The sequence below is a fragment of the Leopardus geoffroyi genome, chromosome E3, assembly GCF_018350155.1.
Source record: "Leopardus geoffroyi isolate Oge1 chromosome E3, O.geoffroyi_Oge1_pat1.0, whole genome shotgun sequence".
In the NCBI taxonomy this organism is placed as follows: Eukaryota; Metazoa; Chordata; class Mammalia; order Carnivora; family Felidae; genus Leopardus; species Leopardus geoffroyi.
In genome coordinates, this window is record NC_059340.1 from 3835605 (window position 1) to 3861784 (window position 26180).

The following is a 26180-nucleotide window of genomic DNA, read 5'->3' on the forward strand; positions in this document are numbered from 1 at the left end:
TCCCTGTGCTCATTCCCCACCTCCTGCCCTTGGGTCCTTGTCTTGGGGTCTGCTTCTGGGGAAACCCAAACTAAGGCAGATTATCTCCAAGTGCGAGCTGGCCTCCGAAGACAGCAGCCACAAGGCCCCTGGGCAAGCAAGCGGCACGATTCTGAATGCCTCTATCCCATCTGGGCACAGTGCTGATATCAAAGGCTTCTTCGTACTGCACTTCACAGTTTGCAAGGCTCATTCACACTCCCGGGCCACTCGGGGCTGCAGTTCGCTGAGCCTGGGACCCACATCTGCTCCGTTCGCCAAAGCTCTCCCTGGCGCAGGCCCTGAAATGATTCTGAAGTCACTCCCCGGCTCCCCTCCAAAGCCCTCAGAAGCTTGCAGGGTGGGCTGACTAGCCCATTTTTCAGATGGGGAAATGAGGCACCTAAAGGTGGCCAGCTGAGTACAGCCAGCCCCTGACTCAGGGATGCTGGGGCACAGGGCTTCCTCGGGGACCACTGCTCTTGGGATCCGCCGCTAAAATGAATGGCCCACAGCCCCCTCCCCCCCCCCCCTCCCAGACAAGACCACCCCGGGCACCGGGGTCTGTCATCCTCCCAGCCACCTCTAGAAGGACAGGCCACCGCCCACGTGCCCTGGCCTCCCTGCCACATCCCCATCTCTGCTGTATTACCCTCCCCGATGTCATGACGGGATCACAATTCCAGAACACTTCCAGGGAGCTCACGGAAAACCTCCTCCTCACTGTGACGGCGCGGAGAGCACTCCTCCCAAATCCCACACCTTTTCAGAGGCGTGTCCCAAACCGGAATCCACAGGGAGGAATTTGTGAAGAAAATCAGCTAATATCTCCCCTGCCCCCGGGAGCCCTTGGCCCCTGACTCTGACACAGAGGCCGGGGGGCTCTGACACAGGATGAGGGGCCACCCTCACAGCCCACGTCCTGCCAGGCTGTGTGCCACCACAAGTGGCCCACCCTTTCCCCGGGAACAGTGTCCTCCAGGCTCGTGCTATTCCCTGGCCGTGCAACACGGCAGAGGCCTTGAACGACCACCCTTCCCAACACGGCGCCACGTGCCCTGGCAAAGCCCAGCCCCGCCAACGGCCAAGGGTCCAGAGTACATCCCGAGACAGGTAGAGCCACAGAAACTCCACAGCAGAGGGCTACTGGATAGGCTGAAGCCAGATTTGGGCCCAACTCCGTCCCCTACAACCGGGATTGCGGCACCCAATCCTGCGCAAAGTGGCTGCCTGCTGGGAGATCTATACCTCTCTGGGGCAAAATGCACACGCATGTGCACACACACACGCACGCACACACTGAACACGCCATCCCAAGGGTTCACAGAGCCCGAAACATCGTCCACACATCCTAAGAATGTCTACACAGGCTCATCCACTCCTTCCCCGCGAGGCCTTTCTTGGAAAGAAATGAACCCCGGCTTTATGTCGGATAATAACAAAGATCCCACCACTTTGGTGCGCTAAGTGCAGAGAAGTTTGGGGGCGGGGTCTCTCTTCTTCACTAAGAGGGAATTCTGAAAACCCAAGACTCGATGAAATCATTCATTCCGACAACAGTAGCCAACAGACGCTAAGACGGTTGATGACAGGTTGCCGAGCAACCGGCTGCTATAAAAGGAGCCGAGAGTCCCAAGATCCATCTCCGCATCACCGGAAACAGGACCTCCGTGCCCCCTGGAGAGATGCAACGAGAAGTTTCTGGCCTTTCCTGCCTGGAACGTGGGTCCTGAATCGAATCCGGCCTCTACAGCTGTGCTAATATGGCAACCGCCAGCTACATGTGGTCCAGTAAACGGGCTTTCTCTCAAATAAAACAAACCCGGGGGCGCCTGGGTGGCTCAGTCGGTTAAGCATCCGACTTCCTCTCAGGTCATGATCTCACGATTTGCGAGTTCCAGCCCCGCGTCAGGCTCCTTGCTCTCAGCGCAGAGCCCACTTCGGATCTTCTGTTCCCCCCTCTCTGTGTCCCTCCCCCACTCCCGCTCATGCTCTCTCTCTCAAAAATACATGAAACATTTACAAAAAAATTTTAAAAACTAAATAGAACTTACAATTCAAGTGCTCAATAGCGCTAGGACTTACTGCCGATGCTGATGGGTGGGCTAGGGGTCTAGTGGTTAGGGAAGAAAGTCCTCGCCAGGCAGAGATGCACACTGAAGTCTATCACCCATACCACCGAGGGATTTGTCCTCAAATACTTTAGGACAGAGAAAAAGCAGAGACGAAGCAAATTTGGCAAAACGTTACTAATCGTTAAGTTGAAGCTAGGGGGTGGCTGGGGTTCATTACGCTACTCTCTCTACTTTTATAAGAGATAGTTTTCATAGTATGAGGACTGGAATATGCACATGCGCTCCAAACACTCCCTCCCCACAAATGCTAACTGATTACCAAAACAAGTAATACTTTTACAGAGAGAAAAGCAGGAAGACCCCCACGTGAGCAAGCGATCACAGAAGACATCACACCGAAGGACAGACTGACACGTGTTGTCGGTTACAAGGAGCCTAAAAAAAGCAGCATCGCTTCTACCAAAACGGGGCAGGGGCGGGGGGGCCCCCGGGCGGCTCACTAGGCTAAGCGTCCGACTTCGGCTCAGGTCATGATCTCGCGGTTCGTGAGCTCGAGCCCCACATCGGGCTCTGTGCTGGCAGCTCAGAGTCTGGAGATGCTTCGGATTCCGTGTCCCCCTCCCTCTCTGCCCCTCCCCTGCTCGCTCTCTGTCTCTGTTTCTCTCAAAAATAAACAAACATCAAAAATACTAAAAAAGAAAGAAAGAAAGAGAAAGAAAACGCAGAGTCTCAATCTGTGAGACCCCAAACCGAGCCCAGAGACCCCACACAAAGCAGCCTACAGAACTGGCCTGGACATCTCGAAAACACCGATGCCTGATAGAAAAAGACAAGAGATGAATTCTGGACTCGAGGAGGCTAAGGAAACTACGCGGTGCACCCCAAAGCGGATCCTGGCAGCCGGGGCAGTGAGGGGGCAGTTGGTAAAATCTGCATACGGGGGGCGCCTGGGTGGCGCAGTCGGTTGAGCGTCCGACTTCAGCCAGGTCACGATCTTGCGGTCCGTGAGTTCGAGCCCCGCGTCAGGCTCTGGGCTGATGGCTCGGAGCCTGGAGCCTGTTTCCGATTCTGTGTCTCCCTCTCTCTCTGCCCCTCCCCCGTTCATGCTCTGTCTCTCTCTGTCCCAAAAATAAATAAACGTTGAAAAAAAAAAAAAATCTGCATACAGACTCACTGTGAGATAATAGTGCCTCAACACTAAAGTCCCTTTTTCTTGTCTTGCCTCTCACATTTAATCAACGACCCGCTTCTGTTACCGTTTTCAGCTCGACTTTATTTTTTTAATATTTTTTAAAATTGTGGTGAAATACTCTCAACACAGAATTCACTGTTTCAACCACTTTTCGGTGTCCCGTTCTAGGGCCCTGAGCACATTCACACGGCTGTGCAACCGTGACCGCTGTCGTCTCCAGAACTTTCCATCTTCCCACACTGAGACTCTGTCCCCATTACACACTGACCCCCACCCGCCCCAGCCCCTGGCTCCATTGTCTGCTCTTTGTCTCTGAGTCTGACAACTCTGGGGACCCCACAGAAGCGGAATCACACATTTGTCCTTCTGTCCGTCGGCTTATTAGCATACTGTCCTCATACGGTTCGTGCACAGTGCAGCACGTATCAGCGTCCCCTTCCTTTTACATCTTTTTTCTTTTCTGGGGGGGGAGGGGCGGAGAGGGAGGGAGAAGCCTGAGCAGGCTCCACACCATCAGGGCAGAGCCTGACACGGAGCTCGAACTCACAAGCCACGAGATGGTGACCCAAGCCAAAATCGAGAGTTGAATGCTTAACCGGCTGAGCCACCCAGGCGCCCCCTTCCTTTTTAAAGCTCAGTCTCTGTTCTTAAATGTCATTCCATAAGAGAGTACTTGGTGCTATATACACACGCACTGAAGGCTTTGGGGTAAAGGGACATATTGACAAGTAATTGACCAATCAATTGACCGTGGCCAATCCCACTGCCAGGAGATGAACAGGCAGACCCCACCTGCTGCAGCTTCCCAGCCCCTGGTGGCCCCAGGAACCCCCCCCCACCAACTGCTGCTGTGGTATCTGGATGGCAACCACCCTTCGGGAAACGAAACCTTGCTACTTAGCCTAAAAGCCTCAATGGCACCCCAGAGCCCATGGAACAAAAGCCAGCTACTGGGCGCGCCCGGGGAGTTGGGGGCCTGACCCCACATCCTCCCCTCCAGAGGGTCTGAGTCCAGCCTCAGACTCTTCTCTGCCTTCCTGTGCTTCCCCGGCAGCCCTCTCCGGTGCCCTTCCCGCTTCCAGCCTCTGCAGAACTCCCGTTCATCCTGAACGACCCACCCCAAAGCCGCAAGGTCTCCAAGGCTTCTGTCCCATCCAGCATCTACCCCCCTCAATCACGTATAAAATGTAAATCACTTTCGTTTTTGGCCACACATTCCCCCTCTCGTTCCATTGGGCTCACATGGAGCCACACCCTTCCAACCCCCAGCCATGCCCATCTCCCAAACTCCAAGCTCCAAAAGATCCAGACTGGCATAGCCCTTCCCCTGACCCCGGTGACAGGTTCAAGGGTATGCATGCAATCCAAGTCAGGGCACAGAGACTCGATTCCAGGACGGTGGTGATCCTGCCAGGAAAGAGAAACTCCCTGTCCACAAGGGCTGTGAGCAGTCCAGATGTGCAGCCAGCAGAAGAAACAAAGCCCGAAGACAAAGAGAGACGGCATGGGACTCCTTTGAGACCCTGGATCTAGCTGTACCTGAATTCAGACATGCCTGGACGTTTCAGTTCTGAACACTAACAAGTTTATTTTCTCTGGTTTTCCCTTCCTTCTCCTCCTTTTCCCTCCTTTCCTTCTTGTCCTCATCCTCCTTTTTAAAGTTTATTTATTTATCTTGAGAGAGAGCATGAGCAGGGGAGGGACAGAGAGAGGGCGGGAGAGAGAATCCCAAGCAGACTGTGAGCTGTCAGCACAGAGCCTGGCTTGGGGCTCAATCCCACGAACCGTGAGATCCTGACTTGAGCTGAAATCAAGAGTTAGATGCTTAACCGACTGAGCCACCCAGGTGCCCCTACGTAAATACTTTATAAGTTTTACACTTGTCAATCTTCATTTGTATTTTGCCTTTCAAATTTAAGAGAATTTCGGATATCCTAGAATACAAATAATTTTAGGTAGTTTTTTTACATTTTGTTTAATTTACCTTTGCGGGATATTTTTTACATTACATTTTGCGTTTTCATTCTTTAGACTAGTGCTCTCTGAGAGAAATTTCCACAGTGACAGAAATGTTGTAGGCCTGTGTTGTCCAATATGGTGGCCACTGGCCACCTGGGGCTCCTGAGCCCTTAAATGTGGCCTCTGTAACTGAGGGACTAGCTTTTTAATTTTACTTAATTTTAATGAATTTAGACTTGAATTTAAATAGCCACAGGTGGTTAGTGCTACACTGGACTGCACAACTTTAGATGATCACTGTGAAGAGAATGCGATTTCCGTGAAAATCTTGAAAATAACATAATTAATGATTTTGCTACAGCGAAGACAAAAATAAATCGTACGAAATCTATAAACTACTAAGTTATGCACGCCTTTATTTTATTTGCTCACCCAGGCATCGCCGGCCTGGCCACAAAGGCCGTGGCACATATAAAAATAACTAAACTCAACTTCCTTACTTGACAGTGGCCAGTCTTCATTCATATGACGGCCACCATTCTACAGAGTGTTCAACCCGTGTCATCGTAGAAGCGTATTTGCCGAGGAGGACGGAACCCGTTTCGTTGAAAAGCTTGTTAGCTAGATTTTTAACTTTAAACATTCAGACACATGGTGTGTGGGCTTCCACTGGGACACTTGGTCCATCCCCACAGATGCTTGGGGCAGGCCTGTCCATGAATGAATGAAGGAGGCGGTGTCTTCTGAGAGCCCTGCCAGGCTGTGCCACAGCACGTGCAGCGGGGAGGACTCCGGATTCTAGCCTCTGGGTCCAGCGGGGACTGGAAAATCACCTGACTTTGAGGATTATTATCCCCATCGCGGCGTGGGAGGCAGAAAAGCCAAGGACAGTCCAGGTGTGAACCTCACTGTGGGCTCCGTGACGGAGGGCAAACCAAACAGGGACAGAATATGGTACCTCGGGGGCGCCTGGGTGGCTTGGTCGGTTGAGCGTCTTGACTCTTGAGTTCGGCTCAGGTCGCGATCTCACGGTTCGTGGGTTCGAGCCCCGCATTGGGCTCTGTGCTGAGAGCTCGGAGCCTGCTTGGGATTCTCTGTTTCCCTCTCTCTCTTCCCCTCCCCTGCTCATGCTTGCTCTCTCTCTCTCTCTCTCTCTCTCTCTCTCAACAATAAATAAGATCCAGCTAAGGACTAGATGAGATGGTGAATGGAAGATGCTTGTCGCAAGCCTGGCACGTGGTTCCCACTCCACGAAGCCCAGGACTGGCCCGCCCACGGCAGCCCAGCAAGACAGAGGATCCGGAAGCCCCTCCTTGCCATCCCGTCTCCAGGCACAGAGACCTGCTGACATCAGAGCAAGCCTTGCCAGGAGGGAAGGGTTCTCCGGGGCAGTCCCATGGCTCTTGAGAAGCTTGATTCTTACAGAGTGCTTCAAACCCTCCCCAGAAAGAGACTGTAAGTAACAATCACTTACACAAATAACCACCACTTTGGAGCGCCAACTGTATCCTTGTACTGGATGCTTCTCATACATATCTTGATCGCCTCAAGAACAACAACAAAAAATGTTTACGAAACCCATAACCTTCAGAATTTCTCGGCTGGTCCTAAATGGCCTTGCAGGGACGTTGGGTAGTAGTAGGACGTCAGGATCTAACCCTACAGAGAGCCTACCGGGGTCACCGTATCCTTAACCAACCCCACATTAGCCTCAGGTACGAGAGGCTAGCAAGGCTTAACGGATAAGTAGCCTGCTCCAGAGGGCCGGCAAAGAGATGAGCAGAATCAGAACACAAGCTCCAAGCTCCTTCCACTCTCCAAGAACACCACTGTAGGAAGAGCTGGGCCCTGACCTTTGTGGGGCCTTAGGAGCAACTTCAAGACCCACGGTAAGAATTGCATTACAGGGGCCATTCCTGGGGGCGCCCCATGACCTGGTCACTGTAAACTGGGCAGTGCGCATCACCTGGAACTTGGGACCCACGGGACGTGGCCAGCGCCCAGGTTTGACAATGGATCAGAGAAGTCTCCTGAACACCGGGACCCTGAGGCAGAGACGTCCCCAGCAGCGTTACTTACAGAAGTGGATTCCAGGAAGCAACTTAAGCATCCGAAGGTGGGAAATAATAAAATAAAGCAGGGTGCGATGATGAGATGGAGTGTTAGGCACACATTAAACTGAGCTGGTGAATAATTGTTAAAGACAAGGGACACAGAACTGCAGAAGGTCTCACTTTTAAAATTAGGATACGATGCTAGCTATAGGTACGGTATCTGCAGAAAAAAAGACTGCAAGTAAACAAAAAACACATTGCACAGTGATGATCTCAAGATGGCAGGATGAAGGGTGACCGTTGCTTTCATTTTTTTAAATGTTTATTTACTTTGAGAGAGACACAAAAAGAGGGAGAGGGAGAGAGAGAGAGAGAGAGAGAGAGAGAGAGAGAGAATCCCAAGCAGGCTCCACACCATCAGCACAGAGCCCAATGCGGGGCTCAATCTCACCAAACTGTGAGATCATGACCTGAGTTGGATGCTTAAACCAACTGAGCCATCCAGGCACCCATTGCTTTCTTTTTTTTTTTTTTTTTAATGTTTATTTATTTGTGAGAGAAAGAGAGAGAGAGAGAGAGTGAGTGGGGAGGGGCAGAGAGAGAGACAGAGACACAGAATCAGAAGCAGGCTCCAGGCTCTGAGCTGTCAGTGGAGAGCGCGACACAGGGCTCGAACTCACAAGCCATGAGCTCATGACCTGAGCTGAAGTCAGACGCTTAACCGACTGAGCCACCCAGGTGTCCCGACTGCTTTCATTTTTATACCTACTCCCCATGATTTAAAAACTGTTCTTTTTTTTTTTCAACGTTTATTTATTTTTTGCGGGGGACAGAGAGAGACAGAGCATGAACGGGGTGGGGCAGAGAGAGAGGGAGACACAGAATCGGAAACAGGCTCCAGGCTCTGAGCCATCAGCCCAGAGCCTGACGCGGGGCTCGAACTCACGGACCGCGAGATCGTGACCTGGCTGAAGTCGGACGCTTAACCGACTGCGCCACCCAGGCGCCCCTAAAAACTGTTCTTTAAGGAGCACATGCTGCATTTACAACCATCATGTTGCTTTATAAGGACCCCCTTTTAACGTCAGATTTTTAAAGCAAGAGAGTAGACCAACGTCTTGGGAGGTTAATTTGCTTGTCCAAAGTCACACCGCCACTAATTCAACAGATTTGAGTGGTACCTTCTCAGATGCCAGGTACTGTTCTGAGCCCCAGGGAGGCAGCAATGGACACAGACAGCTGGACTACACTTCCCAGCCTCCCCTGCAGTGAGGCGTGGCCACATGGGTGAGTCTCCCCATGGGAATGGGAGCTATCTTATAGGGCACATAGAATCCGGCTTGTTTTTCTTCCCAAGTCACTAATTAGAACACTGCCAGGACCCAGAAACACCCTGTGTACCCCACCTCTCTTAGAGGTAGCCAGTAAGCTGATTTTGCAATAATCATTTTCTGGCTTTCCACATACCTTCCTCTGCACTCCTAAACAACACAGTTGGTTTGCCTGTTTTTGAGCATTAAACGATTGCATTCATACTTCGTGTTTTGCTACCACTCTCGACGTCTAGATTTATCCATTCTGTTGCCTGAAAGTGGAGGTCATTCTCACGAAAGGATATTATTCCAGCATATGAATTCTACCACTGACACTTAGGATGTCTTGCTTATCATGAACAACTAAGATGCTAAGATGTCCGCGTCCTCTGATGCACGTGCACACCACTTTCTCCAGGGCAGATGCCCAATGAAAATGAGCAGCTTTTAGCTCATTTGTGTTCTCCCTTCTCTGTGTGCATCTGCAAGACGATTTGCATTTTTGTATTTTCTGTTCTCTTATCTGTCCTTTTCTTACGGTAGGGCTTTATACACCCTGGATATTAATTAATGGGTGGTTAAAAGTGTTGCAGATATGTCCTTCAAGGTTGCAACACCTCTTCTATTTTCTTCATGGCATTTCTCTGATGAATAGAAACTCATAATTTTTTTTTAATTTTTTTTTAACGTTTTATTTATTTTTGAGACAGAGAGAGACAGAGCATGAACGGGGGAGGGGCAGAGAGAGAGGAAGACACAGAATCGGAAGCAGGCTCCAGGCTCTGAGCCATCAGCCCAGAGCCCAATGCGGGGCTCGAACTCACGGACCGCGAGATAGTGACCTGAGCTGAAGTCGGACGTCTAACCGGCTGAGCCACCCAGGCGCCCCGAAACTCACAATTTTTAATGTAGTCTTGTCTATCCACCTTTTCTTTAACGGTTTTAACTTTCCATGCCGTCAGAAATCTTTACCCACCCTGAAATCCAAAAGATATTCTTTTCTGTTTTCTAAAAGTTTTCAAGTGTTTGTTTTTTTTTTTTTTAACTTCACTTATAAATTTTAATCCATCCAGAAATGCTTTTTTCTGTATGGTGTGAGGTAGGGCTCCGGTTTCATTGTTTCCATCTAGATAGCCAATTGTTTCGGTACCATTTATTCAATAGACCATCCTTGCCTCCGGTGATCAGCAACACCACCTTTCTCAAAAATCAAAGGTCTTTGGCGTGACTAGGTGGCTCAGTCAGTTAAGCATCTGACTCTCCATTTCTGCTCAGGTCACGATCTCAAGGTTGTGAGATTGAGCCCCCTGTCAGGTTCCACGCTAGGCATGGAGTCTGCTTAGGGTTCTCTCTCTCCCTCTTCTTCCGTCCCTCCCCCACTCGATCGCATGCCCTCTCTCTCTCTCTCTCTTTTCAAATGTCTTTGAAAAAAAATCAAATGTCTTTATATGCATCAATCTGCTTCTGGCCTCTCTATTATGTTTCATTGGTCAATTTCCCTAGCCCTGCACCAATACTACACAGCCTTTAATTCCTATAGCTATATGATAAATATATTTCTTGATCTAGATAAACCATTTAAGGATTCCAGGTTAGAAATTTAAAGAGCAGCTGGCACAACCATCCGTTGAAAAACAAAGGCTCAAAGAGGGAAAGCATCTTTTGCAGTATCACACAGCATATAACTAGGGACCCTGTTAAGGGCTGAATGTCTGTGTCCCCCCCTAAAAAAATTTGCATGTTGAAACCTAACTTTCAGTGTGATGGCATCTGGAGGCGAGACCCTTAGGGCATAATCAGGTCCAGCGGGTAGAAGCCCTTCTGAATGAGATTAGTGCCTTTATAAGAGGCAACCAGAGAACTAGCTCCTTCTCTATCACATAAAAATACAGTAAGTCTGTAGTCTATAACCCAGAAGATGGACCTCACCAGAACCCAACCATGCGGGCACCTGATCTCGAACGTCTAGTCTCCGGAACTATAAGATGTAAGTTTCTATTGTTTATAAGCAACCCAGTCTACGGTACTTTGTTACAGCAGCCCAAAATGACTAAGACAAACACCCATCTCTCACCCTGGAAGATATTCCTGTGCTATTTAATATGGCAGCCACCGGGCATATGTGGCTATTGAGCCCTTGAACTATAGCTAGTCCGAAGTGAGATGGGTCCTAAGTATAAAAGACACAAACAGATGTCAAAGACTTGCGGTGAGAACAGAATGTAAAAAGTCTCATGAATAATTCACTTACATTGATTATATGTTGAAATGATAACACTTTGCGTATCAAGGATTAACAACAACATATTCTAAAAACTCATCTCACCTGTTTTCTACTTTTCTATGACAGCGAGATAGAAAATCAGCCACACACTCAACGGAACAGCTACTAAAAACTGTAGAACTATATACGTGGCTTGTATGACGTTTCTCCTGAATAGTACTGGGTCACGCTATTAAATTTGCTCAATCAAGAAGCCTGCATTAGGGATTTAACTTGTAGGCGGCACCACAGTAAGGGCCATGCAATTAGGAAGGGAACAGAAATCGTTCTAACTGATGTGCTCTACCTTCCCCACTGAACTCCTCACCCGTAGAGACGGCATCAGCCCAAGCATGAAAGGAACAAAGCTCATGGTCCAGCCCCTGACCCAGCTGGAGAGCTCTATCCCAGTTAGGGAGGGCTGCACCAGTGTCCAAATCTAGACATCTCCGACCAAGCCTCCCGTCCTCTCACAAATCAACCGGAGAGGTTCAGACACCTACCCAAGACCACACAGCAGCTGCACGACAGGTGGAGCCCACAGTACGGGCTTCACAGCTCCCTCCCTGCATGTCTGCAAATGTGGCCTCCTGTCCCAGGCTTCCCCCTTCCCTTTCGGGGAACCCTCCACCAATTTAGACCTCACCAGAGCAAAAAAGGACCCTCGAGAACAAGCCTTTGAAAGTCCAAGCGTCCGTATCAGAGAAGATCCCATGGATTTGAGCAGCCAGTGCCTCCCACCTTCCAGCCAAAAGAAACCAAAAACCAAAAACCAACCCCACAGGAACTCCCCCGTGCATCCGTCTTTCCCAGTAGGACTCCCCAACTTTATGAAGGAGAAAAGGACCCCCCCCCCAGAAATGGAAGGTGAAACTGAGCGGGAAAAGCCCTAGTCCTGCCTCCCCACCTCCAATGCTATGCTCAGCCTGGCCATCTGTGATCACGCTCTGCTGTTTGACCAGAATGGGTACAGACCTCATGGGGACGAGGACCCTCGGTAAGTGCCAGGAGACGACGAGCCACGTGAATGTGGGTATCAAAACTGATGCCAACCCGTCTCAAATTCACCACCTTCCCCTCCGCCCAGAAGCAGGACACCTGAGGGGGAGGGCAACACGTCAGGTGGGCGCCCTCTTGGTGCCCAGGCAAGAGGCAAAAGCCTTGGGGGCTGCGATCCCAGAACTGCCTGCCCTTCCTCAAGACCCCCAGGGGCGGAGGGCAACTGCAGGAAAGGGTTTTTGCCCCAGCTTTCAGGCGAGTGGACCCCACAAAATCTTAGAGAAACTTAAGAATTATGAACCTCCTCATTCAATGTGTACTTAGTCCAACAGGAGCTTGGCTCCCACTCAGCAACTGGGTGGGAGTATCTGTCCTCGCCATTTTAGGAGAAACTGAGGCTCAGGGGTGACCACAAACCTCACACCGGGAAAAGGCCAAGATGTACAAGCAGCTCTTCCCGGGTCCTAGGCCTCAGTTTCCCCACCGAAAAAGAGCAGTTAATTCATTCCTCCCGCTTGCTACGAGCGTGGTCAAGGGTTGGGGGGAAGGTGTGATGCGGGGGTGGAGGGGGGTTGACAGGAACGGTACGGCGGCGGGGTGCGGGGGACAAGGGCAGTGCAGGGGGTAGTGGGGGAACACGGGTGGTGCGCGCCAGCACCTTTTACATTAACAAAAACGCCGGAGAGAAATCGAGCGATTACTCTGCTCCGGGCGCCATTCAAAGTGCTCTCGAGAGCGCCTGTCACTAATCCTCACGTGGTCCCCAGGGATGGGACGTTCATTATCCCCGTTTTGGAGACCTGGAAATTGAGGTTCAGGGAGGTGAAGCGACTCGCCTCAGGACTCGCCGCCAGGAGAGGAGGCGCTGGGAAGCCGCGCTGCTCCCGGGTGCGGGGCGCACAGCTGGGCGCCGAGACGCTCACAAAGACCACGAAGTCTCCTTTCTGGTTTCTTCCGGCCGAGCTTAGGGTGCATCTATCAACTCCAATTCTCCGGGCGACGCGGGGAGCCAGCCCGGCGGCGCGGAGCCGGGAGAGACCCTCGGCCAGCCCTCCCTGCGCGCGCCCCCTCCGCGCGCGCGCCCCTCTCCCCGCGCGCACCCCCTCCGCGTGCGCCCCCTCCTCGAACGCCCCCTTCCGGAGCGCCCCCTCCCCACGTGCCCCCCTCTCCCTGCCATCCCCCACGCGCCCCCCTCCCTCGCGCCCCCTCCCCGCGCGCTCCCGCCCTCACCTCGCGTACTTCGTCTTCTGGAAATCCAGGAGCCGAGGAGCGAACATCGCGGCGGTTCCATCGGCACCCAGCCCGGGGCTCCGACAACCGGCGCTGGGACGGAGCGCGGGAGGGAGGGAAGGAGGCGCGGGCCGCGGGAGCAGCAGGTAGGCGGGCGCAGGGCGGGGGCCGGCCGGGGGGCGCGCGGAGCCCGAGCTGGAGCCGAGCCGAGCCCGAGCTCCAGACGCCGACGCCAAATCCCGAGCAGATGGTGGTGGGGGCGGGGCGGGGGGGCTCCGGGCCAATCGCCTTAGTCCCCGCGGCCTCGGCCCCCTCCCCGTGCCCTGCGGACCCCTCCGGCCTTCGCTGGGGAAAGGAGGAGAGATGGGGAAGGATGGGGGCTTCGATTGCAGCCCCTTCTCTCTCTCTCTCTCTCTCCCTGTCCCGGTGTCCCCTCAGCCGGTAGTTTTCAGAACGAGGTGACGGCCTGCTAGACGGAGCCCCGCTGTCTCCCCCGCTCCTCCCGGCCGGGGCTGGGCTGGAAAGGGAGCGAGGACACTGATGGCGCGCCAGCCGTTCAGGCCCCTGGCGTCGCTGGCCCCGGAGTATACTTGTAGCTCACGCTTCCCCCGCGGCCAGCGCCTCCTGCCTTTCTTTGAGCGCCTGCGAGGCGCGACGGCCCCAAGGGATCCGCCCGGGAATGGCCGCAGTCTCCGGGGAAGCTCTCCACTCCCAGAGACTGTGATTCTGGGGACCCTCACGATCCCCCAGACAGGGGTACATGCATTTGGTTGTCGGATTCCAGCGTGCCCGGAATCTGCCCACCCGCCTCTGTTCTTCTACAAAATCCAGTGGTCTCCTTTAGGAGACCTTGGCCCGGGTGATGGGTTGTGGGGAACCGCCTACAGGAAGGGACTGCTGGAGGCAGAACAGCCCTCAACCTGAAAGGACCCGTGCCCAAACCGAAGGGCAGGCATCTCCTTCTCCCCCTCCTCGCCCTTCCCTTATGCTCACAAACCCCAGCTCCCTGCTACTTTTTATAACGCTTTATTCGAGAATCCTGCTACACATCCAGAAAACAATCCCACCCTACGGAATTCATTTCTGCACTCCAAATGCTGGGCGCGAGACGGGCTCAGATACCCAGTGTTGGTGAGGACAAGAAGGGTTACAGGTGATGCATTCACAGGGGGCAGCAGGGCTGCGGGGGGTGGGGGGGGGAGGGCAGTGAGTGTGGCTGGGCAGGCAGGGCTGCAGGTGGGGACCAGAGAAGGGGTATAGGGATGTTTATGAGACCTAGATGGATTTTATCCACCAGGCCCTGTTGATGGATTAGAAGTGGAGGGCGACTACTGGGCTTCTGGCTGGCCCTGCTGAGTGGGTACTGATGACATTAAGGGTGTGGGGGCAGGGGGAGGAGACCAGAGGAGAAGCAGCAGGGAAAGGAGGTGAAGGAAGACGTGAGCTCGGTTTTGGCCAGGTGAGTTTGAGGTCAAGGTGGGCATGAGTATAAGGTCAAGGGCTAGACTGGTGAGCCAGAGGGTCCAGTAGGGCAGCAAGCCCACCCTGCGAGGAGGAGCTGGGAGGGCAAAGCCGGAAGGCCCCTTGGATCTGCAGATTTCGAATCGCTCATCTCAACCTACCAGCCACCAGCCTCCTGCATCTGTTTATTTCTACATTAAATACAATGAAATGCAATTTGAAACGCGGTTCTTTACTCACATGAGCCACATTTCCAATGCTCAACAGCTACATGTGACCAGTGGCTGCCGTATCAGACCACTTCCAAATGGAAACAAGTCCCAGAAGACCAGGAAGTCACCCCAGGTGGGCAGCGAGCAGAAAGAGAAGAGACGTCTGGTCCGGAGTGCATTGTGCTGGGAAGACTTAAGTCACGTTCAGGCAACTTTTGTCTCAGTTATTTGAATACATTTTGTGTCCTGGTTGGCATGAAAATGTATTCTTACTGGGAGTCACGGTGAGGAATGGGCGAGGCTCGAGGCTATAGTGACCAGAGTCTCCTGTCTCCTTGGTGGAGGAGGGAAAGAGGCTGAGAGGGACCAGGGGACCCACCCACGGTCACACAGCCAGAGGAGCTGTTCTGGAGTCCAGCTTCCCAGGCTCTGAGTTCTGAGCCTGCATTTCATGGCTTCTTCCCTGACCTTGACCTCTATCACCATTGTTATGACCCCCCCCCCCCAACACACACACACACATACAATAAAGGACTGCCTTGTGGTCAGCCCCACCAGGGCACACCTGTCCCCGGGTCAGCCATACCTCCTCCTCAGTCCTCAACCTCAGTTCCCAAAAAGGTCCCTTCAGTGTTTATAAAAGAGAAAGCCCCAGAGGCCTGACCTCCCCGTGGCCCCCTCCTCCCTGGCCTGGGGTATCAGCTGTTGACTGCAGCTGCCCTGAGGCTGAGGGGAGCCACAGGTGTGGGACCAGACCTCCCCAGGCTGCCGGCCCGCTGGCCTCCTCCGGCCCCAGCCTGCTGTTGACCTTCAGCGGGTCTTGGCAATGCACTCAGCAAGGCCCCAGAGGAGACCCCCGAAGGGAAACACAAACCTCGAAATGGATTTTCTTTTTCTCCATGAGCAAAAAAAAGTTGAATAAGAAATAAGTTACTATTTTTACTGCTGGGATCCAGTTGTTATGGTAACTGAGGGCCTCGAGGGAGTCAGGGTTGGCCTGCCAGTGAAGGAGATGAGGTGGGGGTTCCAGGGGCAGCGGTGGCAGCCACCGGACGAGCCTTGGACTACCGACTGTGGGATTTCTGGCACCCCTGCCCCTGGCTCTGCGCGCCCCCCCCCCCCCCGCCGTGACGGAAGGCCACCTGTGCCCATATAACCCTGGCCAGTGGCCCCTGGCAACTTCTCCCTTTGGTGCAAGCCCACCATCTCCTGCTGGCTGTGTGGTCTCGGGCTCCCCCGGCCTTGTCGCCGAGCCTGTCCTTCACTGCTCCTGGGGGGGGGGGGGGAGTGGTTATTGTGCCCTCATCTCCACATGCAGCTTTCGACCCCCACCACAGTGACCACCACGGGCACCTGAGCGATCAGCCCCACGAGCCCTGCTGGCCAAAACCCAATTCTTCCTCTGCCGTTCCTCTTCCAGCCCCTCTCCAGAAGGCGGCCCCACACCACCCCCTGGGCCCGGTTCGCCGTGGCTGGAAGCTCTGAACGCGGCCTTCCCAGGATCCGAGGCCGGCCTCCACCTCCACCTAGCTTTGTGCCCTGAACCAGGTGCTTCCCATTCGAGGCTGTTTCCCCACTTGTAAAGTGGAAGTTAACAGCACCCACCCTGCAGGATTACTGAAGGAACAAAGGCCGCCTGGGCCCGATGTTCTTGCTGGCAATGTGTCTCCCCATTCAGTCCCCTCTGTAGCACTACATGGTAGGAGGTGCCGTTCCTAATTTGCGGACAAGGAGCCGTGTTCAGGCAGGCCAAGTCCCACAGCAAGCCACACAGCACATCTGTCTGTGCTGAAGTGCCCTGCACTGCATGGGCACTGATGAAACACCTACCGTGTTCCCGGCTCATCAGATGCGCAGAGTGGCAAGCAGGTAGGGAGATAACACCCCCCGCCACCACACACCCGCCAACCACCAGCGCTTTTCATCCCTTCCCTAGAGCCCTGACCACGTCACCAGTCTCCTCCCACACGACCGACCCCTGCCATCTGTCCCCAGGACCCAATGGCGCACCCTCTGATGTGATCCTTCTCCTCCCTCCTAGCGACTTCCATCCCCGATCAGTAGCTACGACATGGGCCCCTATATACGCCTAGCAGCGTCTGCCTGCAAAGTCCTCGTTGTCTCTGGCAAAGCCACAAATCTTCCCTACCAGAGTGACTTTCTGAAACGCAAGTCTGACGAAGCCCCTCTCCCTAAAACCCTTCAGTGGCTCCCACTGCTTTCAGGATGGAGTCAGGATAGAAAAACGACCTCACCCACCGTGCACATGCAATAAATGAATCCAAACTCCCCCCAAACATGCATGGCTTTCTCGTGCTCTGTGGCTACACAGGTGCCGTTCCCTCTGCCTGGAAGGCCTTTCCTCCTTAGTTTGCCTGGCAGATCTCTATTTATTCTTCCAGACCCAGTTTAAAGTTCTCCTTTGTTGGACCTTTAGGGGAAATGGCTTCTCCTCCCTTTTATGCCACCTTTGAGCCAGTGTCAGGGCCCCACGGGATCATCTTGTAGGTGCCCACCAGCCAAGGACTACCAGGACCGGTGCCTGTGGTAAGGTTTATCAACGGGCTGCAATTAGGGGGAGGGCCCAATGTGGGGAACTGGAGGGGTCTCCATGAGGGGCGTTAGGAAGGACTTTCGGCAGAATTTGTACTTGCCTTAGGTACTTAGGGAAGTTCAAGGTAGTGTCACTTTACTGAGGCCCTCCTTTTTATTGGACACTCAGGGGGCGCCTGGGTGGCTCAGTCACTTAGGCGTCTGACTTCGGCTCAGGTCATGATCTCACAGTTTGTGGGTTCAAACCCCACATCGGGCTCTGTGCTGACAGCTGGGAGCCTGAAGCGGCTTCGGATTCTGTGTCTCCCTCTCTCTCTGCCCCTCCCCCACTAGCACGGTCTCTTTCTTTCAAAAATAAATAAAACTGTAAAAAAAAAAGGAAAAAGACCTTAGGGGTCAATACGAAAGTGGAGTGCATCCTGCAGACAGGCAGGAACAATTTTGAAATCCTCCATCAGTCCCTTGTGCCTCTAGGGATGGGGCAACTCTCTGAAATGTAAACATAATGAAAGCTCAGATAGCGACATTGAAGCCATCTTCAGGCACGGGGCCACCAGTTTGCAAACGTCACTCTTTTCAAGGCGCCCTCCACTTTCTTTGGGCTCTCGGCCACTCCCTATACCTTCAAATAGTACCTGTATCTGTAGCTTAGCTACAATCTATCTATACATATATGCACGTGTATATATACACGTATGTGTATATGCAGACACTTGTGTATTCTATATACACTTGTATATCTCAGATTTTATAATGTATATTCCAGATTATATGTGATGTATGGTGTTAAATAACAGAACTTCAAACCTAGTAAAATTTAAAGATATAATTGGTTTTACTAATCAATTCACGGACCGGGCAGCATTCTATCCAGCAAGCTGAGGGAGGCTCCGCTGGGCTGCAGGAAAGGTTTTCACAGGCAGAGAGAGAATGGAAAAAAGGACATTATTAGCCAAGAATGCATTATTTTAGACAAGTTTGCCCTCTTCAGGGGAATGGAAAATGTCTATTGGTAGATTTCCTAGTGCTGACCAGGAAATTCCAGGTTGACGGGTTAAAGGTTACTTCGGGGGGGGGGGGGGGCGGGGAGGCAGTCGAGAGTTAGGTTAGGTTAGGTATTAAGTCCTAGCGTGCTGACCTGGGGCTCTTCACATAAATGACGCCATTTGGGGCCTGTGGTTTTCTTTTTAACAAGGTGCGTGTAGCTGCTGGAGAGTTTGTCCCACCAGGGTCCCCTGTGCCCTGTCCTCCCTCAGAGCTGGGACTCAGACCATCCATTCTTCGTTCAGCCTGCGGTGTGCCTGGGCCTGGGAGATACAGGACTTGTCCTGGTCACTGCTCAGCCAGGGAGGCTCCTTTCCAGCTTTGCTGCCCCCGAGCCAGCTTCGCGTGTTCCCGGGAAGGAAAGGAGCAGTTCCCAGGAACCAGCCTGTTCCAGCTTGAGTTCCTGGGAAGCAGGCTCTGAGAGGAGTTTAAGCGCAAGGAGATTGATTAGGTGACTATCCTTGGGGTGGACAGCAGGGGCAGGGAGGGAAGAAGCGGCGAGGGGCCCAGCCCTTCCCTGGGCCCCTCCCTGCCTCTCTGGACAGTGGCTTCAGCAGATGCAGAGGGGAGTCCCATCCACCGGTCAGCGGGCACAGCTGCGGGAAAGGGGTGCGGCGTGGGCGAGGCCAGCGCCTCCTCTGACCAGGGGCCTCACTGCTCTGTACTGTCCGGGCTCTCCCTGGGTCCCCTGTACTCTCATCCCAGCCTCTCACCTCCTCCAAGCAAACCCTTCTTTCGTCTGCTCCACTCATGACTTAGCGAGGAATTGACATCCTGAGCTTCCAAGGCAGCAGAGGTGAGAGCAGGAAGCTGACTGCAGAAGGAGGTGTGCGGGGGGCCAGATCACGGGTCGTCTGTTCTTTGCCTTGCAGACACCCCTCATCTCAGCACTGCATGCCCAGGAGTGACTGTCCAAATCCCGGAGGAGGAGGAAAGGCTCCCGAGTTACACCTGCATTTGCAGAAGGCCCAAGGGCATCATTCAAAGGACTGGTTAGGGCTGGAAAGAGTCTCTTAAAGGATGAAGCCAGATTCAAATCCAGGCCCTCCACTGACTTGGAGAGCCCAGAGCGAAAACAAACACACACAAAAAACAACCAAGCAGGTAATCTCAGTACTGATAATCTAAGTCAGCAGGAGAAGAATCAGTGGAATACCAAATATTTTCCTAGAGGATGAGGTGACTCCCCCACGTTAGGTTACCGTCCTCCGGCTTTTCATTTAAAAATTGTCCCTGGGGCACCAAGAAGAAAATATCATTTTCATGGGGCGCCTGGGTGGCGCAGTCGGTTAAGCATCCGACTTCAGCCAGGTCACGATCTCGCGGTCCGTGAGTTCGAGCCCCGCGTCGGGCTCTGGGCTGATGGCTCAGAGCCTGGAGCCTGTTTCCGATTCTGTGTCTCCCTCTCTCTCTGCCCCTCCCCCGTTCATGCTGTGTCTCTCTCTGTCCCAAAAATAAATAAATGTTGAAAAAAAAATTATAAAAAAAAAAGAAAATATCATTTTCAAAATACTCGCAAAATCTGGTGTGATGCAGTAAGAAGATTTCAAAACTCTGTCTTTGTTTTATAAGTGCAAGAAACACAAAACTTAATCTAATGTTAAAAAGACAGGGGACCAAAATGGCATCACTTAGGTTAAGAGCCTCAAGTGAGTAAACCAAGACTTAGCACCTAATATCCAACTGCATTTTCAAATCTCCAGAAATGTAACCTTTAACCCTTTCAAACGTGGCGAGTTTCTCAGTCAGCGCTAGGAAATTTACTGAACAGACCCCATCCATCCCTTGTAGAAGGGTGACCTTGCCGAAAACAATGGATTCTTTGCTAATAATTTCCTTTTTCTACCCCCTGTCTTTAAACGCCTTTCCTTTCCTGGAGCCTTTCGGAGCCCCCCTCTACTTGCTGGAGGGATACTGCCTGAGACATGAATTGATTCAGAAAGCCAACTAGAGGGGCGCCTGGGTGGCGCAGTCGGTTAAGCGTCCGACTTCAGCCAGGTCACGATCTCGCGGTCCGTGAGTTCGAGCCCCGCGTCAGGCTCTGGGCTGATGGCTCAGAGCCTGGAGCCTGTTTCCGATTCTGTGTCTCCCTCTCTCTCTGCCCCTCCCCCGTTCATGCTCTGTCTCTTTCTGTCCCAAAAATAAATAAACATTGAAAAAAAAAATTAAAAAAAAAAAAAAAGAAAAAAAAAAGAAAGCCAACTAGATGTCTGAATTTTACTCTGTCAAATTTTTGTTATGTAACTCTAGACAGGTACTGCTTGTGCGTTTCCCAGGGCTTATGACTTTGGAACAACTGATCTGAATGTTGCCAACTCACAGCGCACCTGGATGGGGAAGGAGGAGGCTGGGGGCCCAGGCCTGCTCCTGCTTCTGTCAGGTGTGTTACCTCAACTCACACCCTCCACCTGAGCCTCAGGTTTTTCACCTCTAAGAGACAGGGATTCCAGCTCTAAAGTTGTAAATGAAGATATCACAATAACGGGGCGCCGGGCGGCTCAGTCGGCTGAACATCCGACTCGTGATTTCTGCTCAGGTCTTGATCTCAACGGTTTGTGGGTTCAAGTCCCGCATCGGGCTCTGCACTGACAGTGCAGAACCTGCTTGGGATTCTCTCTCTCCCTCTCTTTCTGCCCCTCCCCTGCTCTCTCTCTCTCTCAAAAATAAGATAGATAGATGATAGATAGATAGATAGATAGATAGATAAAAATAAACCCAAGGGGTGCCTGGGTGGCTTAGTCGGTTAAGCGGCCGACTTTGGCTCAGATCATGATCTCACGGTTTGTGGGTTTGAGCCCCACATGGAGCTCTGTGTTGACCGGGGGGAGCCTGCTCGGGATTCTGTCTCCCTCTGCTCTGCGCTGACAGCTCAGAGCCTGAAGCCTGCTTCGGAGTCTGTGTCTTCCTCTCTCTCTGCTCCTCCTCCTCTGTCTCTGTCTTTCTCAAAAATGAATAAATCTTAAAAAAAATTTTTTTAATAAGTAAACTTTTAAAAAATATATATCACAATACCGAAAGAAGAACAAAGTTGGAAGAATCACACTACGTGATTTCAAGATTGACTATAAAGCTGCCGTAATCAAGACATTACGGACGTTGGGAAAGAAGCAACACATAGATTAGCTGCAGAAAATGTAAAGAGTCTAAAAATAGGCCCTTCGATTTTTGACAAAGACGTCAAGATAATTTAATGGAGAAAAAGACAGTCTTTTCAACACATGGTGCTGGAGAAATTTGAAATTCATATGCCACAGAAAATTGTTCTTTTCCTTTCTCACACCATGTACAGGCTTCAGTGGTTTCCAGGGGCTGGGAGGCAGGGGTGGGCAGAAGCCGGCCACAAAGGGACACAAGGAATTTGGGGGGATGATGAAACGTCTATGTCCTGCTTGTAAGGGTAGTTCCATGGCTGTATAAATCGGTTAAAACTCACACACCTGGGGCGCCTGGCCGTTCAGTCAGCTAAGTGTCCAACTCTTCATCTCAGCTCAGGTCACGATCTCATACTTTGTGAGTTCGAGCCCCACGTCAGGCTCTGCACTGACAGCGTGGAGCCTGCTTGGGATTCTCTCTCTCTCCCTCTCTCTCTCTTTCTCTCTCCCCCTCCCTCTTTCCCTGCCCCTCCCCCAATTATGCTACCCCCCAAAATAAATAAATAAACATTAAAAAAAAAAAACTCCCACAACTGTACACTCAGTGAGAGTGAATTTTGCTCTATTTAAATTACATTTCGGGGGCGCCCGGGTGGCTCGGTCGGTTTAAGCGTCTGACTTCAGCTCAGGTCGTGATCTCACGACTCGTGAGCTCAAGCCCCGCGTCGGGCTCTGTGCTGACAGCTCGGAGCCGGGAGCCTGCTTCGGATTCTGTGTCTCCCTCCCCTGCTTGCCCTCTCTCAAAAATAAATAAATATTACAAACATTTTTTAAATAATATATTACATTTCAGTTAAATTGAAAAGACCTACAATATACATAACAATTTTTTTTTTAAAGGCTCTATCGTTTGTACCTGCCGTGTGTGTATATGGAGGAGAGAGAAAGAAACGCGTGTGGTGTGCGTAGGCCCAGTTATTGCTAGAGGTGAGGATTATAAGCTTTAACTAACATTAGAAATGTTCGGTGTTCAAAGTTTCTTTTTTCAAATTTTTTTAATGTTTATTCATTTTAGAGAGAGAGAGAGAGACAGAGCATGAGTGAGGAAGGAACAGAGAGAGAGGAAGACACAGAATCTGAAGCAGGTTCCAGGCTCTGAGCTGTCAACACAGAGCCCGACACGGGGCCTGAACCCAGGAACCACGAGATCATGACCTGAGCCGAAGTCCGATGCTTAACCGACCAAGTTACCCAGGCGCACCCAGTGTTCAAATTTCTAGGAGCTGATCACCAGCTCTGACGTTCAGCCCTTCTCTCATCGGGGCTTCTCTAACATGCCCAGGCTGTCGTCCATCCCTGTCCCACTTACCCAGCCCCTGATTACCGGACACCACTGATCCCAGGCCTCCCAAGGGGGTTCAAAGCCCAGGATCCAGCCTTGGAGGGTCCCTTTGGGTCCAATGGCTGGGCCTTGCTGGCCTCTTGTGGCCAGAAGCAGAATTATCACATTATGACACATTAAAAATGACAAACCTGGGAGTTGGCTCAATCTTGAAGTAGCTGGGGCCAGAGAACCAGCTTGCTCACCCACTTTCCTGGGGGTATAACTTAGAGCGACCTTTTCAGCAATACATGTCAACATTTAGAATGCACGGAGCTTTGACCCATTGACCCCAGCTCTGGAAATCACAGATGATACCCTCTTGCCAAAATGTGTTTCCTCTAGTTCTAAGTACAAGAGATAAGAGGAACATTCTCATCCTCGTGTTACATGAAACCACAGGAAGGTAATCAGCCGAATCCAAAATGTGGGGCCATCTGTAGGACAACAGATCCTGTCCCTGCAAAAAATGGCCTGGCATAAAAACTGGGAGCGGGGAGACTGTTCTGATTAAAAAGAGATTTCCAAGATCAGAGGCTATATAATATAGCCAATATAATCCAATGTATTATACATCCAATATAATATAGAGCTGTCGTTTGGATCCTGGCTCAAAGGAAACCATGGTAAAAACACGTCTATGAGATAATCATGGGAAACGGATTCCCGGCAGCGGAATAGATGATGCAAAGGGATGATTGTTTATTTTGTGAAGGGGGATAATGGCATTAAGGCCATTTGGCTGCCAGGATGGTCAGGGATGTGGGTCAGCACTGGTCTGAGTTCCGTTCAGACCTGAAAGATGGGAGGCAGGGGTGGGGGCAGAGTGGAAGCAAAGGGAAAGTCTTCAAGGCGGGAAAGAGAGAAGAGAGAGATTAGAAGCAGCATGACGGGGCTGGTAGAAGGAAGGTGGTCCTGAAATGGAAGCAGGTGCAGAGATTGCACAGAACAGGTGCTTGTAGACCGTGGTGAGGAGATTGGATTAGATTGGGTATTGGGGTGGAGAGGGTGTCCATGACCCCATTGCCTTTAGGGGTCCTCTGAGCAGTGCTTCCCATTGGTTGAAAGGGGGCGAGGGTGAAAGCGTGGAAACCAGAAGGAAGTCTTTTCTCACCGCAAGGTCAGAGATGATGGTACCTGGGACGTTGATGGGGATGGGGAGGGGGAGTGGTTAGTTCCTAACTGTATTTTGGAGATAGCATCTACGCTGTTCATTGAGGATGTGGGAGACTGAATATACAAACGGGCAGTGGCCAGTCCACAAATGAGGACTGAACTCTGACCTACCACCCACAGCAACCAGTCCAGGATGTCAGACAACCTCCCCAGTAGCCATTGGCCCCAAATGCCACACTGGATCCATCGATAACTGACAGCTTCCTTCCTGTTTGTCCCCACTTCCAACTTGGAACCAATCAGAGAAAACCAGTTATGCTCCCCTCACCAGTCACATAGTGAGCCTGGCGTTTTCACTTAATACCATGCATACCCTGGGGACATTTCCAGGCCCTGGGATTGAAGGCACTTTGCTACTGGATTCCACTGTATGGCCATCCTACCATCTTTCAAACCGCATTTCCCAGTTGATGGGTATCTAGAATGTCCCACTTTGTGGCTTCTCTCTTCCCATCACATTTTTTACTCCCAGATTTATTTCTTCTGTCTAGACCTCTCCCCTGAGTTCCAGAAGGTTAGGGTCAACTATTCCTTTGATGGGAAAACCCAAAGCAGGTCAGGGAACCGCTCCCTTCCAAGGCCTTCCCACCTCGGTGGGCGGCCCTTTGTTTCCCTTTCATGCTCTCTCCATGGGAGTGAGCCAGACCACCCAGACCCGGGCAGGCAGAGGCTATTCGGTGCTTCCACAACAAGGAGGTCGGCCACTGTCACTTGTTTGATGGACTGGAAGGCAGGCAGGAGGGTGGGAGAGCTCGACAGTGACGGGAGGAAAGTCTTCGGTGGCCTGATTGGAGGCTGTCGCCCTGGAGAAGTTGGACATATCTCCCAGGTGTGTTGTAGAACTCTATGATGTTGGAGGAAGGGGACTTGTAGACCCTCTCCCCAGCAAAACAGCAATTCATCTGATGAATTCAAATCATTCAAAGCCTCTGGAAATGCTTGTAAGGGCATATGGCAAATAGAGAAACTTTCATTCAAGAAAATCTACTAAATCTCTGTAAAAGCCATGCCCCCTGGCTCACCCACCCTTGAGCCACGGAGCTCCGGAAGCCCCTCCCAGGGCTGGTGCAGCCAAGGAAAGGGGCTCCCTCTCCCCCCCCCCCCCCCCAGTTCAGTCCAGGGCTCCAGATTCACTCTCCGACCCAACCGCACCGCAGAAACTCTGGTCCAGGCCATGTGACTGGCCTGGAGTCCCCAGTCCCTGCTCCGCCCAGCCCTCACTCTGGGGCACAGCTGAGACCACTGGGGCCCCAGTCGCCCCCATCCCAGCTCACTCTGCACTCACAGCAGTGGAAGCCACGAAGACCAGGCCGGCCACCCCACCCTGCCCCGCTGCTCACTCATAGGGCAAGAGCATCACTCCCAGAAAATCTGGTCCCCACCCGGCTCAGGTGAAGTGGCCCAGGGTCCTGCCCAGAGGAAGTGGCAGGCTCCAGGAGGAGGAGCTGAGCAGCTACGCTGGAGAAGACTGGTGTCGTGTAGAGTTGAAAACTCCAAGCCTGGAGGGAGATCTGGCAGATTCCCACGGCCTTCCGGGGATGGCAGACAGCTCTGGGAATCAGGAAGGCTGCACCCACTCCAAGACATTCAGAACAGCACTCAGGGTAAACTCCAAGGCATTCCCCATGCCGCACCCAGCTCTCGGTGAAACAGGTGGATGCCTCAATGGCACGAGGAACTTACCAGAACTTCGGACCCACACGTACTGGACAGTAGCTACTATTCCTCAGTGGTGGCTCCAAGCAAGCCATAGGGGTTGAAATGCTATCCAAGTCAACTCTGGCCATCTGAAAGACGGTGTGCAAGCCCAGGGCTCCACCCCATTGGGAGAGACCATAGAAAGAACTCTGAGCTACTAGTTTCCGGCCGAACAGAAGGCAGAAACAAACTCTCTGAACTGTGATAGTAGCTTCTAGGCCACACGTACAACAGTAGCAGGTAAAAATCTAACTGACCTAGGGTCTTATAAGAACCTTTGACCCATCGGTCGCTTAGGCTGAGCCAGAGACGTCCCCAGGTAGGCAGGTTAAAAAGCGAAAATAAGGGGCGTCTGGGTGGCTCAGTAAGATAAGCCTCTGACTTCTGCTCAGGTCATGATCTCGCAGTTCACGGGTTTGAACCCCGTGTCAGGCTCTGTGCTGACAGCTCAGAGCCTGGA

At 52.2% G+C, this 26180-nt stretch overlaps 1 protein-coding gene and 1 long non-coding RNA gene across 12 annotated transcripts in view; one reads left to right on the forward strand and one right to left on the reverse strand.

Moving 5' to 3' along the window:
• The window catches only part of LOC123589361 (monocyte to macrophage differentiation factor 2), a 128839-nt gene extending 115573 nt beyond the window's left edge, over positions 1-13266 (reverse strand). For 7 of the 11 annotated variants that reach the window (XR_006708279.1, XR_006708278.1, XM_045461348.1 and 4 more), the window contains exon 1: positions 13104-13262. Coding sequence is in view for 7 of the 11 variants with exons in the window: in XM_045461348.1 (XP_045317304.1) it covers positions 13104-13150 (47 nt within the window). In the remaining 4 variants the exon portion in view is untranslated. Of the gene's footprint in view, positions 1-2072; positions 2219-13103 lie in introns of all 11 variants that reach the window. The other 4 variants (XM_045461351.1, XM_045461350.1, XM_045461349.1 and 1 more) reach the window with 4 other exon arrangements.
• Positions 13267-13963: 697 nt separating this feature from the next.
• On the forward strand, positions 13964-17578 carry LOC123589368. Its single transcript, XR_006708282.1, has 3 exons — positions 13964-14256; positions 14832-16645; positions 16818-17578. It is a non-coding gene; the product is annotated as an uncharacterized LOC123589368 (long non-coding RNA).
• The last annotated feature ends 8602 nt before the right edge of the window (positions 17579-26180 follow it).